Below are 20,832 nucleotides of genomic sequence, written 5' to 3' on the forward strand. Positions count from 1 at the left end.
ACAGAAATCAATCTCATTTGCCAACAAAAATACTAGCTAACGACCGTGCGAAACAATTTCCAAATGTTTTTGTAAACTAGATAAAGTCAACAATCAACAGTCACTTCGAATCAGCAAAGCATATGAGAATGTCAGAACAGTTCCCACAGCAGCGGCAGATCACAATGACTTAAGTGGTAACAGGGAAGACTGTAGATAAACTTACCACAAAATCGTTTTGTTGAAATATTAATATTGAAGTTGTGATGATACAGAGCAAGTGCAGTGGCATCCAGGGAAAGTGTTGGGAAAATAATTTGGTGACATCTTGTGGTCTTAATGTGAATTACGAGGGGGGGGGGGGCTAGTTACCCCCTTCAAATCACCTCATAGCACGGATATTAATGGTGACATGTGAAACACCATTTCCCCCCCATATTTTTTATTTATTTATGTTTTACCCCTTTCTTCTCCCCAATTTCGTGGTATCCAATTGGTAGTTACAGTCTTGTCTCATCGCTGCAACTCCTGTACGGACTCGGGAGAGGCGAAGATCAAGAGCCATGCGTCCTCCGAAACACAACCCAACCAAGCCGCACTGCTTCTTGACACAATGCCCATCCAACCGAGAAGCCTGCCACACCAATGTGTCGGAGCAAACACCGTACACCTGGTGACCTGGTCAGCGTGCATTGCGCCCGGCCCGCCACAGGAGTCATTAGTGCACAATGAGACAAGGATATCCCTACCGGCCAAACCCTCCCTAACCCGGCCGATGCTGGGCCAATTGTGCGCCGCCCCATGGGCCTCCCGGTCGCGGCCGGCTGCGACAGAGCCTGGACTCGAACCCAGAGTCTCTGGTGGCACTACGCCACCCAGGAGGCCCCTTCCCCCCATATTTTATTCAAATAATTAAAATAAGACAACTAGATTTAGCTTTAAAGTATTACTTACTAAATCATTTCTAAATAAAACTGATTAAATAGATAATTACACACTTGTGTAAAACCTTATCCCATAATCTTCTACTGGGGTAACTGGCACCAAATGTTGCTTTTTTGTGTCAGCAATTAGACATTGTTCTTAGAGGGGCTAGTTACCCCCTAGTACCCTATTGATAACCCATTTATTTGTTTCTTTCTGCAAATCGTCCTCCTAAAAGGTAGGCTATATCCTATAGGCCTATGCAAATTGTAGTAAGTGTCTCTGTCATCATTCTTGCTTCTTCAAGTTCAGTAGCCATACATGGGGGGTCAGGTGAGTGTGTGGTCTCAATTAAATAGAGTAGGCTATAGCTTATGCATGGCGCAGAAGCACGAGGCAGTTATTTTGCCAAGGAAATGTACTTCCTAAATACTTTACTGCCTTGCCTAAAAATAGGCCTAAATATTGATCACCCATGTTTCTCTGTCTGAAAATCTTCCCACTCCTAAAAGGTAGGCTATAAAAATAACTCAAGAAAAAGTGCAAGTCTCACCTACTCTGCTCTCTTCAAACTACATCTAGTATATTGGCAGATATAGCTTAATATAAGGGCCATGTGAGAATCTCTGGTAATTTCTTAAGTTATTTTTGCACATTTGATATTGCCTGTAGGGCACAAAATTGCTGGAACCATGGCTGACAAGTGAGCTGCGTCGCATACGCCTAAAATAACACTGCGGGACTGTGGTTGGGTTCGGGACCAGTTTGTGTGGTAGCGGGTGGGAGTCAGACAGAAAACCAGCAGGTGTGGGCTTAGTGGGGTATGAAATGCATATGGAAAGCTGCGGATGAAGGCGGGAGCGGGATGAAGAAACTGTGCATCATGACAGTGGAGCCTGTAACTTTAGAGCTGTTTATTACTGTGTCAGTGTGAAAAGTAGTGAATTAGCTATAGATCAATAATGTTACATTGCCATACTGAGTAATAAAAACTCACATTGCACTGAAAAACACGTCAGAATATCAATCTTCAATCATTTGATTCAGGTCTAGTGTGATTGAGGCAAAAATAATAGCTAATGTTAGCCAATTTTTGGCCAGCTCTATCTCTCTCTGATGGTACATCAACTGGCCAATTGCATTTACTTCTGTTAAAATGGGACAAAACAAAGGCTACAAAACATTTCCATACAAACAATTGCTGTTAGATAGTAATAATAGCCACCTCATATTGCTATCTGACAGATAGCTAGAGGCTGGAGCTGACTTGGCTGTGGTAGCTACTAGCTAGAGTATCTAATTCATTCACCTCAGTCGAGAGGGGATGAAAGGGAAAGGGGGATACCTAGTCAGTTGTACAATTGAATGCCTTCAACTGAAATGTATCTTCCGCATTTAACCCAACCCCTCTGAATCAGAGCAGTGCAGGGGGCTGCCTTAATCATCCACGTCTTCAGCACCCAGGGAACAGTGGATTAACTGCCTTGCTCAGGGGCAGCACAAGAGATGTTTACCTTGTCAGCTCGGAGATTCAATCCAGCAACCTTTTGGTTACTGGCCCAACGCTCTAACCACTAGGCTACGAAACATTAGCTAATGTTGCATGTCTGCTAAATTAAAGCTGATCTACCCCACACGGTTTTTTGAACAAAAAAGGAATAATATGTTACATGTCAATTACAATACTAGCTCAGCACTGTGAGTAAATACTAGTTTTGTTTTATTCTGTTTAGTTAAACAGCAGTTACCTTGCCAGCTACATCAGTCAACTAAAGAGTAGCCAGTTTCTGCTCTGCTTGCTTTTACAACTCAGTGAAAGAGCTCAACACATACACACTAAACTATGCTCAACTCTCCCGTGCTGGTCCAGCCAGCCTTCCAGAAGCTTTGCCTTCACACAGCCTGCCAGCTGAACACTCCAAACAGCCTACCCGACCGCTCGGAGGCGTCCGCATGATCCTAAAGCACACCGTTGTCGATTTTTGTATCACATTGCAATTACAACACTGGGGGGACAAAAATTCAATTTCAGAATGTCGGGGGGACATGACCCCCTTGTCCCTAGTGAAAGTTGCACCTCTGGATTTCATAAAATTTTGTTTATCCAAACGTTTCGTAATTGTATAAGGATCGATTTACACAAAATGCTGGCTGTACAATATAGTTAGCTAGACAAAATGAAATAGACAGCACTGTTTTATCAAGCTAGCTAGCTAGCAACGCACTAACCAAGCTAGCAACAAACTTGCTAGCTAGTCAGCTCGCGTTGAACAATTTCAGTTGAAACTGGTAAGCGAGAGTTTTGGGTTCACTTATATGTTTTACTTGTGTTTTTTTATATGTTTTACTTTTATATATGTTTTACTTCCAAACCATGTACATTAACCTTTACTAGTCCTGATGCCAGTATTTATTTATACAGCTCCCATTTGGATAATGTCTCTTTGGTCCATTTTGATCATGGTTCTCGCAGCACTGACAGCTGTGTTGCTGACAATGACAACTGGGCCGGAGGTCCGAACCATTGAGGGGGATCATGTGAAAAAAGCATTTGTTTTGATTGCTTGTTGCTTGCAACTAGTTGCACAAAGTTCAAAAGTTTAAACTGGATGCAACCAAGTTGCAGATGAGTTGCTTATTAGTTGCAGTGGGTGTTTCACAAAGCAATCAAGGAACAGCTCAGTTGCAAGCAAATACAATTGCAGCATAAGTGAGCTTGATATGTTTTTCTTTGTATTTCATTAGAGATTATGAATTTAAAAAAAGTGTTAACTTCATCTAACTTCGCCTATCCTCACATTCTTTATCTTTATAATTTAAATATAGCTATATTACAATGAACTTTGATGACCCCTATGAAAAAGATGTCACAGTAAAAATGACCTAGGTTTTATGGGTATTATGATGACAACACTGTGACACTCTATCAATGACTGTATATATGAATGGACAAAGCCATCGATCACGTGACACTATTCATTCCTATGTGAAGACTCAATAGGGTGATGAAGAGGAGTCTACCGTGTCCGGAAACGGATTCACCCTTCATTTTCTGTACTCAGGGTTCACTCATACATCATTTTAAGCTTTGTTTTACTATTGACAGTTACAACTCATTTTTAAATTGTATATCAATTTGCTCTCCTTAAATTTAAGTAATCTGATTGATTAGTTTCAGTCTCTGAATTGTTCAATCAAACTTTTTGCAACCGGCTCCTGATATCAGGACATAAAAACTACAATCTGTCTCCTGAATTAGCCTGACATGCGCACTAGGCCCGGTTTTCCTCGGTTTTCCTTGGCTAAACTAGCTGGCTAGCTGAACTATGCTAGTTTTTGTCTTCATTGCCAAACATACTGCACCCTCAACTTCAAAACTCCTTTGCTAGTTATACAATCATATAACTAAGACATTCGCTGGAAAGAAACTTGATAATTCTGTACAGTTTTGTTGAATAGTCATTGATTTATATATTTTTATTTTACCTTTATTTAACTAGGCAAGTCAGTTAAGAACAAATTCTTATTTACAAAGGCCTGACTGCTCAAAGACCTCTCCACAGTGTCACCCTCCCAGAATGCAAAGAACCTTGGCGTGACCCTGGACTACACTCTGTCGTTTGCTGCAAACAACAAAGCAGTGACCTGCTCCTGCACGTTCATGCTCTACAACATCTGTAGAGTACGAACCTCCCTCACACAGAAAGCAGTGCAGGTCCTAATCCAGGCACTTGTCATCTCCAGTCTGGACTACTGCAACTCGCTGTTGGCCGGGTTCCCCGCTTGTGCCATCAAACCCCTGCAACTTATCCAGAATGCAGCAGCCCGCCTGGTTTTCAACCTTCCCAAGTTCTCTCATGTCACCCACTCCTCCGCACACTCCACTGGCTTCCAGTTGAAGCTTGCATCCACTTCAAGACCATGGTGCTTACCTACGGAACAGCAAGAGGAACTGCCCCTCCCTACCTTCAGGCTATGCTAAACCCTACACCCTAACCCGAACACTCCATTCTGACACCTCAGGTCTCTTGGCCCTGCCACCCTGATGACAGGGAAGCTCCCGCTCAGCCCAGTCAAAGCTCTTCTCTGTCCTGGCACCCCAATGGTGGAACCAGCTTCCCCCTGAAGCTAGGTCATCAGAGTTCCTCTGAAACCCTACCTCTTCAAACAGCATCTTAGAAATCCTCCTCACCTCGACCCCTCTCCCTCCCAAAAATATATAAAAAATAATAACAATAAAAAACACTTAACCAGCACTTGCACTTGACCCCCCACACTGCATAAGTCTGCTAAATTACTAAAATGTAAACATTTTAATCTGATGTACCCTTGAGAAACAGACGCCTCAAAAGTCCTCAACTGGCAGTTTCATTAAATAGTACCCGCAAAACATCAGTCTCAATGTCAACAGTGATTAGGCAACTTTGGGATGCTGGCCTTCTAGGCAGAGTTGCAAAGAAAAAGCCATATCTCAGACTGGCCAATAAAAAGAAAAGATTAAGATGGGCAAAAGAACACAGACAGTGAACAGAGGAACTCTGCCTAGAAGGCCAGCATCCCGGAGTCGCCTCTTCACTGTTGACGTTGAGACTGGTGTTTTGTGTGTGCTATTTAACAAAGCTGCCAGTTGAGGACTTGTGAGGCGTCTGTTTCTCAAACTAGAAACTCTAATGTAGTTGTCCTCTTGCTCAGCTGTGCACCGGGGCCACCCACACCTCTTTCTATTCTGGTTAGAACCAGTTTCAGTTTCTTGGCAATTTCTCGTCGGGAATAGCCTTCATTTCACAGAACAAGAAGAGACTGACGAGTTTAAGAAGAAACTTCTTTGTTTCTAGCCATTTTGAGCCTGTAATCGAACCCACAAATGCTGATGCTCCAGATACACAACTAGTCTAAAGAAGGCCAGTTTTATTGCTTCTTTAATCAGTACAACAGTTTTCAGCTGTGCAAACATAATTGCAAAAGGGTTTTCTAATGATCAATTATCCTTTTAAAATGATAAACTTGGATTAGCTAACACAACGTGCCATTGGAACACAGGAGTGATGGTTGCTGACAATAGACCTCTGTATGCCTATGTAGATGTTCCATAAATCAGCCGTTTCCAGCTACAATAGTCATTTACAACATTAATTAACAACATCTACGCTGTATTTTTTATGAATTTGATGTTATTTTAATGGACACATTTTTTTGCTTTTCTTTCAAAAACAAGGACATTTCTAAGTGACCCCAAACTTTTGAATGGTAGTGTAGATACAGAACAAAATACTTTTAACAACTGGGTCACGACTCTGGCAACCGAACGGATACGAACGAATGACCAGCGGCTTGGGTAGCAACCTTAGATTTGCATTGGGACTATATCTCGTGGAAGGATGAAATAGTGTGAATAAATTAATCAAAATAAAGTTTTTGATGAAAATATGTCATTATTTGAATATGTTGGTAATCCAGGGGTGCAACTTTGGTTTTAGAAGTGGGGGGGACATATTATATATATTTTTTTTTATCCAGTCGGATAAACACTGCAAACAGCCTAACTGACCGCATGTTTCTAAAGCATACCGTTGCCTCGTTTTGTATCACATTCCAATGACATAACTGGGGGGCACAAAAATGCAATTCAGAATGTGGAGGGGATCCCCGTCCCCAGTGAAAGTTGTGCCCCAGTAGTAATCCATTGTATAAAAGTGATAATGCCCTAACAACACCTGTGCCATTATATCCTCCAAACACCGGCTTCTCAGGCACTATCACTTACGATTCCCCACATGGCAGCTTCTTGTCTCTGTATATATCAATGATGTCGCTCTTGCTGCTGGTGATTCTCTGATCCACCTCTACGCAGATGACACCATTCTATATACATCTGGCCCTTCTTTGGACACTGTGTTAACAAACCTTCAAACGAGCTTTAATGCCATACAACACTCCTTCCGTGGCCTCCAACTGCTTTTAAATGCTAGTAAAACTAAATGCATGCTCTTCAACCGATTGTTGCCCCCACCCTCCCACCCGACTAGCATCACTACTGGACGGTTCTGACTTTGAATATGTGGACAACTACATATACCTAGGTGTCTGGTTAGACTGTAAACTCTCCTTCTAGACTCACAATAAGCATCTCCAATCCAAAATTAAATCTAGAATCGGCTTCCTATTTCGCAACAAAGCATCCTTCCCTCATGCTGCCAAACATACCCTCGTAAAACTGACTATCCTACCGATCCTTGACTTCGGCGATTTACAAAATAGCCTCCAACATTCTACTCAGCAAACTGGATGTAGTCTATCACAGTGCCATCCATTTTGTCACCAAAGCCCCATATACTACCCACCACTGCGACCTGTATGCTCTCGTTGACTGGACCTCACTACATATTCGTTGCCAAACCCACTGGTTCCAGGTCATCTATATGTCTTTGCTAGGTAAAGCCCCGCCTTACCTCAGCTCACTGGCCACCATAGCAACACCCACCCATAGCACGCGCTCCAGCAGCTATATTTCACTGGTCATCCCCAAAGCCAACACTTCCTTTGGCCGCCTTTCCTTCCAGTTCTCTGCTCCCAATGACTGGAATGAATTGCAAAAATCACTGAAGCTGGAGTTTTATATCTCCTCTCTAATTTTAAGCATCAGCTGTCAGAGCAGCTTACCGATCACAGTACCTGTACACAGCCAATCTGTAAATAGCACACCCAACTACCTCATCCCCATATTGTTATTTATCCTCTTGCTCTATTGCACCCCAGTATCTCTACTTGCACATCATCATCTGCACATCTATCACTCCAGTGTTAATGCTAAATTGTAATTATTTCACCTCTATGGCCTATTTATTGCCGTACCTCCCTACTCTTCTACATTTGCACACACTGTATACAGATATTTCAATTTTTTTGTGTTATTGACTGTATGTTTGTTTATGTGTAACTGTGTTGTTGTTTTTGTCGCACTGCTTTGCTTTATCTTGGCCAGGTCGCAGTTGTAAATGAGAACTTGTTCTCAACTGGCCTACCTGGTTAAATAAAGGTGAAATAACAAATACAAAAAGAAAATTGTTGCGAGCTATCTGACCGTTCAGAATCATAACACGGCCTTCTGCCTCAACCCGTCTATGTAGATAGGTGGCAAATATTTCAAGAGGTACAGGCAATATAGAAAAATACACAGGCAATATTGTAGGCGTCACATGCTTTATAAACAGTATGCTTTATTTAATAGGGCTATTATATAAACTCCGAAAAAAAATAAACATCCCTTTTTCAGGACCCTGTCTTTCAAAGATAATTCGTAAAAATCCAGATAACTTCACAGATCTTCATTGTAAAGGGTTTAAACACTATTTCCCATGCTTGTTAAATGAACCATAAACAATTAATGAACATGCACCTATGAAACGGTCGTTAAGACACTAACAGCTTACAGATGGGTATGCAATTAAGGTCACAGCTATGAAAACTTAGGACACTAAAGAGGCCTTTCTACTGACTCTGAAAAACACCAAAAGAAAGATGCCCAGGGTCCCTGCTCATCTGCGGGTACGTGCCTTAGGCATGCTGCAAGGAGGCATGAGGACTGCAGATGTGGCCAGGGCAATCAATTGCAATGTCTGTATTGTGGGATGCCTAATAGGCTGACCACACCGCTGGTGTCGCGTGTGCGAGCGTTGCAAAATAATTTTAGAAATCTATGTTATTCCTATTTCTGACGCAGATCGCGCTGCAAGTCCTGCCTCTCCCATCTCCTCATTGGTTTATAGAAGCAAGTACCCACGTGCCATCTCCTCATTGGTTATACCCACGTGGGTGATTGAAAGACGAACTGTTGTGCCGGTTGTCGTGGGAATATTATGAAAGTTTAGATGCCAATCCCCATATAAGTTAAATGATGAAAAAGCCTGGAAGGAGGAGAGATGACTAGAAACGATTCAGTTGACCGTTTTATGTGTGGATTAATTGTCGGAGTAGAGGACCTTGTGCATTTCAGGTAAAATAATCAAATGTTTATATTCCAGGACAAATTAGCTAGCAACAGCAAGCTAGCTAAATAGGACAAATTAGCTAGCAAGTGCAAGCTAACTAGCTAAATTGCCATAAACGTTGAATGCTTTTCGACCTGTCCCCAAATTAATGTCATTGGTTCAGAGGTTGTTTTGATATTTTAACCTGCGTGTCGTGATCGCGTTTGGTGTAGGGGGACAAAATAAATTTATGCACGATGGCGCACGCACGCAGCCGGTTTGGGTTCCGTGTAAGACAGCGCTACAGGGAGACAGGACGGAGAGCTGATCGTCCTTACAGTGGCAGACCACGTGTAACAACACCTGCACAGGATCGGTACATCCGAACATCACACCTGCGGGACAGGTACAGGATGGCAACAACAACTGCCCGAGTTACACCAGGAACGCACAATCCCTCCATCAGTGTTCAGACTGTCCGCAATAGGCTGAGAGAGGCTGGACTGAGGGCTTGTAGGCCTATAGTAAGGCAAGTCCTCACCAGGAAAGTCCTCACCAGGCATCACCGGCAACAACGTCGCCAATGGGCACAAACCCACCGTTGCTGGACCAGACAGGACTGTCAAAAAGTGCTCTTCACTGATGAGTCGCAGTTTTGTCTCACCAGGGGTGATGGTCGGATTCACGTTTATCGTCGAAGGAATGAGCGTTACACCGAGACCTGTACTCTGGATGCCTGATCGATTTGGAGGTGGAGGGTCCGTCATGGTCTAGGGCGGTGTGTCACAGCATCATCGAACTGAGCTTGTTGTCATTGCAGGCAATCTCAACACTGTGCATTACAGGGAAGACATCCTCCTCCCTCATGTGGTACCCTTCCTGCGGGCTCATCCTGACATGACCCTCCAGCATGACAATGCCACCAGCCATACTGCTCGTTCTGTGCGTGATTTCCTGCAAGACAGGAATGTCAGTGTTCTGCCATGGCCAGCGAAGAGCCCGGATCTCAATCCCATTGAGCACGTCTGGGAGCTGTTGGATCGGAGCGTGAGGGCTAGGGCCATTCCCCCCAGAAATGTCCGGGAACTTGCAGGTGCCTTGGTGGAAGGGTGGGGTAACATCTCACAGCAAGAACTGGCAAATCTGGTGCAGTCCATGAGGAGGAGATGCACTGCAGTACTTAATGCATCTGGTGGCCACACCAGATACGGACTGTTACTTTCGCTTTTGACCCCCCCCCCTTTGTTCAGGGACACATTATTCAATTTCTGTTAGTCACATGTCTGTGGAACTTGTCAGTTTATGTCTCAGTTGTTGAATCTTATGTTCATACAAATATTTACACAAGTTAAGATTTCTGAAAATAAACGCAGTTGACAGTGAGAGGACGATCATTTTTTTGCTGAATATATATATATATATATATACTCAGCAAAAAAATGATCGTATATATATATATATATATATATATATATATATATATATATATATATATATATATATATATATATATATATATATATAGATAGTACCAGTCAAAGTTTGAACACACCTACTCATTCCAGGTTTATTTTTATTTTTACTATTTTCTACATTGTAGAATAATAGTGAAGACATCAAAACTATGAAATAACCACAGTTATTGGTAGTGTATATATATATATATATATATACAGTGTGATACAAAATGTCTGGAACTTCTCTGTGACAATGCTGTAGATTCCTATGCTTCCAGCAGAGGGCAGCAAAGGTAAGCTATTTGGGACTGTTGGCGGTGGTGCATTGAGTGAGGGAACAATCTGTGGCGCCAATGACAGCCAAACCAAAGCTAGAAAGAGAGGCAGATGTAGATAGAAACTAGAATACAATTTTAAAAATGTTACCTTCATTTAACTAGGTAAGTCAGTTAAGAACAAATTCTGATTTACAATGACGGCCTACACCGGCCAAACCCGGACTACGCTGGGCCAATTGTGCGCTCCCCAATGGGACTCCCAATCATGGCTGGTTGTATACAGCCTGGAATTGAATGGTGTCTGTAGTGATGCCTCAAGCACTGTGATGCAGTGCCTTAGACCACTGCGCCACTCGGGATCCCCAAATCGCTGATCATGTTACTATTCATACAGCCTAGCTATACTGGAAATATAGAAATACAACATGACATTTTTATACAAAGTGCATCAATTTCATTCACTGGGAAATGTAATTTCAATTAAATTAAATTTAAAACAATGAATATTTTTACAATTCTAAGTCAATTCGAATTCAAATTGTCCAAACAGTCCAATTTCAATTCAATTCTAATTCCATAATTTGAAGATTTTTTAAATTCAAATAGAATTCACTCTAAATCCTCCACTTTATGAGTGAATTCAATATTTTAATTGGAATTTTATATTAAATTGTAATTGACCCTAACCATGGTTAGCACCCTAAATCCAAATAGGATATTAGGATATACACCAAGCATACATAAACTGACCAGGTGAATCCAGGTGAAAGCTATGATCCCTTATTGATGTCAGTTGTTAAACCCACTTCAATCAGTGTAGATGAAGGAGCAACTCAATATTACGAAGGTGTTCCTGTTTTGTTCACTCAGTGTATTTTTGGAATTTAAATGCATTTTCTCCCGTGCTGCAGACCGATAATAATAATTATGTGCCAGGCACCTGCACAAAGTGCAGAGGGATGATGATTAAATAATTTTTTCCTTTAGCAAGTTTACAAAACTTTAGCAATAACTGCTCTTCCAAAAGATACAATGTACTGCTGTTATAATCAAATTCACATTTTACAAATATTTTAAGAACAGCGTAATCTTCGCTTAGTTTCTGATCCTATTCTAATTTATCTGCAGAAAGCAAATGATGTCAGCCTTGTGATTTGGGCAATGAAGGCCCTCTAGCACATCCTGCCTCTGTTCCATTGTGACCTCTCTTCTAGCATCCAAGGTCTCTGTTACATTAGCATTTTCCTGCATATCTGAGACGGGTCCTGATGAGAAACATTGTCACTGCTGGCCACCAGGCTTCCCACTGCTTCCACAAAATAGGAAACTGATCTGATACACTGCATGCTTGTCCTTCATAAGTTGTTTGGAAAGCACAGAAAGGGCGAATCTCTGCGCCAGGCAATATGTGTCGGCTATGAATTAAATTACTGGCTATTACCAGTTAGGATAATTAGACTTAGAATAATCCACATAAAATCTGCCACAATATGAACAACCACAATAGCTTTTAAAGATTACAAAATGTATGACATCTGATGTATATGTCTATCAATCGATACAGTATGAACACTTGTCTTTGGATGAAGCCATCAGACAATGACGAATTAACAAAGATTATATAGCAAGTTATTCAGAAAATGAGACAACAAATCTGTACACCCAACAACAACCATACAGTATATACAAAACATTTTGTACACCTTTTCACATGTCAGAGGGGGTGCAGTCTGAGAGCAGGTGTATACTATTTACTGAATACACCAGAACGAGGATATCTGAACCCATAGGAAATTGTGTATGGTTTGTGAGTGATCACTCACCTGTACACAAGATTTCTATATTTTTCGCTTCGTCATTCATGGTACTTTACATAACAAATCCATTAAAAAAATGTTTAACTAGTCAAATGTGTAGCAGCATTTCATGCTTTTGAATGACAGATGAGGTTGGAAGTATCCTGTAATGTAGTTTGCATTAGAAGTCCTTCTGTACGGTGCCCATGGTTATAGCTTGGCAGTGTAGTTTACAGTATAGACTACTGTTGAGTATCAATGTCTGCTATCTACTGTATGCAAGACCTCTACCTGTGTGGTATTGTGGTAGCTGGATCTCAAATCCGCTATAGTGGGAGAATAGATTCAAATTATATCAATTTCATGTCCTCCTATGGGAAAACAAATAATATAATCTGTTTAAACGAGTATTGGCATTCAGCGAGCACCCTGTGATTATGTATTCATGAGTGAGGAGGGAGGGTGCACTGCAGAGAGACCAGTGGAGTTGTGCAGGGGTCATGTCAATAGGATTTTGGGACTTCTTTAACTATCATCCAGACTCTTCTGCACAAGATAGACCAATACACAAATAGCAATTGAGAAAAATTGGACCGTACCAAATCAATGTACTTTTTTGTTGTTGATACAGCCATTTACAGATAAAAAAAACGAAGTCTTAGTAATCTGTCTTGGATGAACCTAGTGAGTTGATTTCTGAACTGACAGGGATCAGTATCAAAAAGTCCGAAGTTATTCTGTCCCCGTTTAAGTCTACAAGTAAACAGAGCGGCCCGTTTTCTGTCTCAAATCATCTTCATGTTGAACTTACGGGCCCCTCCCTGTCCGCCACTGGCAGCAGGGCCATCTACCTTTCTGAAGGAGTACTCTACTGAGAAGTTATTCTTGTGCTGCCCCCGGCCCCGGCTCCATGCGAACAGCATCAGGAAACAGAAAACCACCACGCCAAGGAACAAGCAACACCCCATGGCTGTGGATATCAGGATTGTCTTGAGGTCCAAGGTGAACTTGAGGAAGACCTTGGTGTCGTTCAGATTGGTCTCGTTGAGGTCACCTGTGTAGTATGTGCGGTTGGCCATGAGCGCTGCGTCCAGAGGCAGCGCGCTCACGGTCAGCGTGGCAAAGTAGGTGGCGTTACCCCCGGCATTGCTGGCGATGCAGATGTAGGTGCCGCTGTCGGTCACCTGGGCGTAGCGGATCTCCAGCGTTCCCTCAGGTAGGACGATGACACGTCCAGTGCTCTTGGTAGTGATCCGACGGCGCTGTGGAGATACCCAGAAGATGATAGGTGTGGGCTCTCCGTCCGCCCGGCACACAAAGGACACTACCTGGCCCTCCCTGGCAGTGACAGGCTGCAACTTCCTGTTGCGTATCTTGGGCTTCTGGCAGGTAAAGTGGTCAAAGAGGGCAGAGTCTGAGAAGGCGCTGAGGGCCCTGCCCTGCACCTCCATGGGTCCCGCACACACTGGGGACTTCCCTTCAAAGTTGAGGGTCTTCCTGCGCTGGAGGATCCAAAGCAGGCGGCAGTCACAGGACAGAGGGTTCCCATCTACACGCAGCGTCTCCAGGGTGTTGACGGACTGGAAGGCGCCCTCCTCCAGGGTTACCAGGGCATTAGTGGACAGGTTAAGCAGGCGGATCTGCCGAAGGCCGCCAAGAGCGTACGGCTGCACCGTCATCAGGTTGGTGTTGACCAGGTGTAGCTCCTTCAGCCGAACCAGGTCCCTAAGGGCCCAGGACTCCAGCACTGAGATGGGATTGTAGGAGAGATTGAGGCTGGTGAGGTGGGCCAGGCTGCGTAGGGCGGCTGTGGGCACAGAGGTGATGTTAGTGTTGGTGATGGACAGCCAAGACAGGTTGAGGCCCTGGAGGCTGTGGGGGGAGATATGTTCCAGGAAGGGCCAATGGTCGATCTCCAGACCCCGCAGCCCGCCCAGCTTACAGAAGTTCTGGTCATCCAGGGAGGAGATGCTGAGGTAGCGCAGGCGCAGAGTGACCAGGCTGCGGAGGTAGGACAGAGACTGGCTGGAGATGGAGGTCAGGTTGCACCTCTCAATGGTGAGCTGCCTCAGACCCACCAGGCCCAGGAAGGCCTTGTTGGAGATGTAGACCAGGTCATTGTCGCCAACCTCCAGGTTCCTCAGGCTCTTTAGGTCCTGGAAGGTGAAGTCCAAAAGGATGACGATCTTGTTCCCACTCAGGTCTAGTGTGGTAAGGTTGGTGAGGCGTGAGAAGGCGCCCATGGGGACCAGTTTGAGCTGGTTCCCCCTCAGCGACAGCACCCTCAGGTTCTGCAAGCTGGAGAAGGCATTGGGCTCCAGGACACTGATGATGTTCTCACTCAGGTCTAGCTCCTCCAGCCGAGGATAGGAGAGGAGGTCGCCATGCTCCACCCAGCGAAGCATGTTCCCACTCATGTCCAGCAGGCGTGTGTCCGAGGAAATGCTGTCGGGGAGGGCAGACAGGCGCTTGCCTTGGCAGGCCACAGACTTGAGCTTGGCCATGCACTCACAGCGCTGGGGACAGCCTTGGCTCTGATTGGAGGCCACAGTAGTCATCAGCAGCAGGAGCAGGCCAGGCCACCCCGTGCCTGGACCGGCCGCCATGCCCCGGCTCTACCTCCGCACCACTGTGGCTGGATCAGTGCACCAGACACCTGTCCACAGGGAGAGAAGAAGAGAGAGGGAGAGAGAGACAGATACAAATTAGTGTATCTCTATTCCCTCCAACAGCTGTGATCAGACACTGTAAATGAGTAAAATTACTATTTCAGACTTTAATTACCTCTTTAATTAGCTAGTGCTCTGAGCCAGAGTCTCAGAGGATTACACACCATGGGAAACCTGGCCTAAGTTTCCAGTAAATTATTATTCTGTTTCAAGGTGCGACCCCAGAAGATAATGAGTGAGAAGTTAATTTACTCATTATGAGTAGGTGAGAAACTGGTGTGATCTAAACATGAGTCTGTCTCACCAACTCATATTGTAGCCTGTTTGTCATGCTCCAACATCAACCACACCGCTGGGCAGAAAATCTAGTGAAAATGACTCTTTAGTGTAGCTCTCAGGCAAGATCACACATCATACAAGGCTATGACCCAGCGCACAACACTATAATACTTCCATTACATCTCCACATTGTCTCTGTGAGGCTTGAGAGAACTCTGCCTGGATCTCATATAGCAGACCATATGTATCAGAACGTTAATCCTTTCCTAAATACATCCTTTTCTCCAATTTACCAGGACAATACCTGTGACATGAAACATCCCAGGAATAACTATTAATATTTACAGCTGCTATTTAATCATTTGTTATTCTTATCTCTTACTTTTTTGTAGATATTTTCTTAAAACTGCATTGTTGGTTAAGGGCTTGTAAGTAAGCATTTCACTGTAAGGTTGTTGTATTTGGCGCATGTGACAAATAACATTTGATTTGATAACGTGTTCCATAACATAATATTCATTGAATGTTGGGCTTACAGAGGAGTAAATGGATTAAAAACCCCATGAGACCTGTCAATCCCATTAGTTTATGTACGAGGAAGTCCCAGAGCCATGTGCTGTGTGTCACCTGAGCACACAGATACTCTACTTACTACAGGCCATAAATGAACACAGTGAAATAATGAACCGAGTAGCAGATGTATGCCTGAGTATGTTTAAACATAGCAACACCCATGAAATATGAAAGCTAAGGTAACTGAGCTAAATGACTACCGCCCTGTAGCACTCACTTCCGTCATCATGAAGTGCTTTGAGAGACTAGTCAAGGATCATATCACCTCCACCCTACCTGACACCCTAGACCCACTCCAATTTGCTAACCGCCACAATAGGTCCACAGACGACGCAATCGCCATCACACTGCACACTGTCCTAACCCATCTGGACAAGAGGAATACCTATGTAAGAATGCTGTTCATCGATTACAGCTCAGCATTCAACACGATAGTACCCTCCAAACTCGTCATTAAGCTTGAGACCCTGGGTCTCGACCCCGCCCTGTGCAACTGGGTCCTGGACTTCCTGACGGGCCGCCCCCAGTTGGTGAGGGTAGGTAACAACATCTCCACCCCGCTGATCCTCAACACTGTGTCCCCACAAGGGTGCGTTCTCAGCCCTCTACTGTACTCCCTGTTCACCCACGACTGCGTGGCCATGCACGCCTCCAACTCAATCATCAAGTTGCAGATGACACAACAGTGGTAGCTTGATTACCAACAACGACTAGACGGCCTACAGGGAGGAGGTGAGGGCCCTCGGAGTGTGGTGTCAGGAAAATAACCTCACACTCAATGTCGACAAAACAAAGGAGATGATCGTGGACTTCAGGAAACAGCAGAGGGAGCACCCCCCTATCCACATCGATGGGACAGTTGTGGAGAGGGTGGAGAGTTTTAAGTTCCTCGGCGTACACATCACGGACAAACTGAAATGGTCCACCCACACAGACAGTGTGGTGAAGAAGGCGCAATAGCGCCTCTTCAACCTCAGGAGGCTGAAGAAATTTGGCTTGTCACCAAAAACACTCAAACTTTTACAGATGCACAATCGAGAGCATCCTGTCGGGCTGTATCACCGCCTGGTACGGCAGCTGCTCCGCCCATAACCAGAAGGCTCTCCAGAGGGTAGTGAGGTCTGCACAACGCATCACCGGGTGCAAACTATCTGCCCTCCAGGACACCTACACCACCCGATGTCACAGGAAGGCCAAAAAGATCATCAAGGACAACAACCACCCGAGCCACTGCCTGTTCACCCCGCTATCATCCAGAAGGCGAGGTCAGTAAAGGTGCATCAAAGCTGGAACCGAGAGACTGAAAAACAGCTTCTATCTCAAGGCCATCAGACTGTTAAACAGCCATCACTAACATTGAGTGGCTGCTGCCAACATACTGACTCAACTCCACCCACTTTAACAATGGAAAAATTGATGTAATCAATTTATCACTAGCCACTTTATATTATATAATGTTTACTTACCCTACATTACTCATCTCTTATGTATATACTGTACCATCTACTGCATCTTGCCATCTGATGTAATTAAATGTACCACTAGCCACTTTAAACAATGCCACTTTATATAATGTTCTCATAACCTAAATTGCTCATCTCATATGTATATACTGTACGCTTTACCATCTACTGCATCTTGCCATCTTGATGTAAGGTATCACTAGCCACTTTAAACAATGTCACTTCATATAATGTTTTCATACCCTGCATTGCTCATCTCGTATGTATATACTGTACTCCATACCATCTATTACATCTTGCCTATGCCGTTCGGCCATCACTCATTTATATATTTTTATGTACATATTCGTATTCATTCCTTTACACTTGGGTGTATAAGGTAGTTGTTGTGGAATTGGTAGATTACTTGTTAGATAATACTGCATGGTCGGAACTAGAAGCACAAGCATTTCGCTACACTTGCATTAACACCTGCTAACCATGTGTATGTGACAAATAAATTTGATTTGATTTGATATGCACTCAACACACAGTGCTATAAATGTATGAATCAATTATAGACTGAAATGTTTCTACAGTTCCAGTGTAATGTAATGTCCTTTGGGGGGGTTATTAGTAAGAATTCAGTGAACTCTAACACTAAGTTAGAGTCTCCTCACCTCTGACACAATATCATATGCACACACCCAACCCCCTCACACATCACACACCACAGGGAGATGATCAGAGAGGACCAGTGACACTCGAGAGGAAACAAAAAATGTCTAATGATGTTCAACTCCCACAAGCTGCTGTTTCAGATTACTTAATCATTCTTTTCATGTTCCTAAGATTTACACGCTCTAATTTCAAATGATCTCAAGACGTAGAGAATAAGTATACCCATTAGTCAACCTGTCAGCCTAAAACTGATCACTTATTCTGATCAGTTTAAAGGGATAAATGTGTTTGTACAGTAGACTATAGCTTTGAAGAGACACAGGAAATAGTTTCAGATTACAGTAATCCTCAAACGCATGTGAACAAAACGACGAGTATAATAGGACATATTTAGGGCAGCAGTTTGCAAATGCTATCTTGCCAGGCTAAATTCTTTTTGGCAGGCTCGGAGGTCCTTTGATTTTCTTTCCTCGGCAACAGGACTTAGAGGCACATCGCTGCCCAAACCAAGTCATCCCAACAAAGCGCTCGGACTCACCTCTGGTTCAAAATAATCCACTTCTCATATATGTTATTGTCATTTCAGCTGAGTAAGAATACTCCCACCTATAGAGCCCCTCCACAGAGCACCCCTCCCAAAAGTCAAGAGTAAATAAACTCACAGGTCACGTGATCATACCTCCTTTGACCCCATATCTGGTGGCACTAACAAGCCCCCACCGACCAGCACATGGACCGACCCTGTACTGTTGTTCTGTAGCAGGTGGTGAGTGTGGGTTCTTACAGGACAATTAGCTCCAACACAGGAGGACTGAGCTGGGAGAGTTAGCTGGTGTGTCCGTCAGGGCTGGTCCCTGCAAGTGTCTCTTACAGAGCAGGTGTCAATTGTTAGAGTGAGGGGGAGTTGTTAGTGCTGTCTTGGGATGTGATTAATGGACTGACTATAACTTCTCCAACTGTCCACACAACACATACCAATTGCCATTTAAATGTTACTGCCTCGTCTTGGGAAGCCCATACACTATGTGTAATTGTGAATTAATAAATGAATGAGGTCCTTTACAGCAAAAGAAGATTATGGTGTACTTGTCTTGTTAGCATATCTTTCTGTGTGTATTTACATGGTCCAAGAACATATTTTTTGCTCTGCGAGCAGAACCTTTGAAGTTTTCAAATTCATCAAATTTAAGCTGCACTGGTATGAACAATGGGAGTCTAATATCATATGTCAATCCTCCAAACGTGGGCCGATGTAAAAACTAATGAATAAGATATGAAATCATTGCACTCATTGGAGGCACACGGCCAGACTGATAGTTCTCCCGTTTCTCCTACAGGGACCATACTATACAGTGCCAGCCAGATAAACACAGACAGACAGACAGACAGTGGAGTGGGTGGACACAGTGACCCTGAACTCATCACTTCGCTGACCGGAGCCCAATTACCCAGCAGCCACTGGAAACACCCAGAGAGACTCCAGCAAAGTGTGACTTCTCAGCTCCAAAGTACAGAGCACAGGTTAGCAACAGAGACAGATTTAGAAAATGGAGTGGGTTGTGTAGCGCAGGGGCAGGGCCCACTGTGACTGTGATGTTGCCCCCAACACCGTTCCCATCTCAGCCTCGGTTCTTTGCTTCTCCTTGTTCACCTGTGTTTGCGTAATGGCTATTAGTGGACAAAATGGATGGCAAATTAAGCAAATGTGCTGATTAGACGAGCTGTTTCCCAAACAACGTCTGTCCGTCCTTTCTTTCTGATACCAGTTCATAGTTATGGAGTGTGAAGCCTCCACATTTTGAAACATGACAGATATTCAGAGAGGATCCGAGAGAGGGGGCTCTGCGGAAGCTCTGCCAAATCAAGCACATTACTCACCATGGGTCAGTGAGTCCACTGTAATATAATGTCATGTAACGCATGCAGCATCAAACCACTCCACAGGAGAACTGAGGTAGTTGTTTATGTTACTACGGACTCTTATCCTTGACTACAGTAGGTGTTCTGAAAAAATAACAGGAAATTATTTCAGAGAAAAAAAAATTCAACCCACTCAATATCTCACACCTAACATAACAGGGTTTAATGGGATCAATGTAGTTCAATCCCTGAAACAAAGTTATTTCTCTGAATATCTCTCTCATACATCAGCAACTGGGCCACTGGGTTGAATTGACTTGGTGTGTATAATCCAGGAAGTTACCGGAGTGATGATGATGAGGATAATGTGTAGGCTGCTTAGCGATAGCTAGAGAGAGGTGTGGGTAGCGCTCTTCAGCAGGCAGCACATCATCATCTAATCTCTCCAGTGTTTCCACTGCAAGTGACGGACTTGCATCGATTTCAGCTCCACCACCATGAACACTCACACTTTACATAAGCATGTCCTCCTCAGTCTGAAACAGCACTCATCTATGAGGTACCATCAGTAGCAGTAATACCAAAGATATTTATAACTAACCCAAGGTAGTTCACCTGTGTTAGCATAGTGGGCAGAACAAAGCCAAGCACGAGCTAGAGAGATCATATTGAAGCATTGTGACCTGTATTTGCATATTTCCGTTAGGGAACGCCTCCTCTGGGAAGTGCGCACGTGCACAAACTCAAGTCGACCTTGCACTCCGACACATCGCAATTTTTTGAAAATGTAGCAAAGCGTCAAGTCTATGAAACATTGTGCACTGTGTTCGTAACAGATTCTAGTTTTGGGAACAGAAAATGTATTGAGATCAAATGGTTCATTGATGAGAAAATTTGCAGAATGTCGGCACATGGCATAGCAGGCCA

General features: G+C 43.8%; 1 protein-coding gene across 1 annotated transcript in view; it reads right to left on the minus strand.

Moving 5' to 3' along the window:
* Positions 1-10,549: 10,549 nt before the first annotated feature.
* Positions 10,550-20,832, minus strand: part of LOC106613778 (leucine-rich repeat and immunoglobulin-like domain-containing nogo receptor-interacting protein 3) — a 33,785-nt gene continuing 23,502 nt past the window's right edge. The window contains exon 2 of the mRNA XM_014216385.3: positions 10,550-15,057. Within this exon, the coding sequence (XP_014071860.1) occupies positions 13,187-15,007 (1,821 nt within the window). The 5' untranslated portion in view covers positions 15,008-15,057 and the 3' untranslated portion in view covers positions 10,550-13,186. The remainder of the gene's footprint in view (positions 15,058-20,832) is intronic.

The sequence above is a fragment of the Salmo salar genome, chromosome 10, assembly GCF_965601325.2.
Source record: "Salmo salar chromosome 10, fSalSal1, whole genome shotgun sequence".
In the NCBI taxonomy this organism is placed as follows: Eukaryota; Metazoa; Chordata; class Actinopteri; order Salmoniformes; family Salmonidae; genus Salmo; species Salmo salar.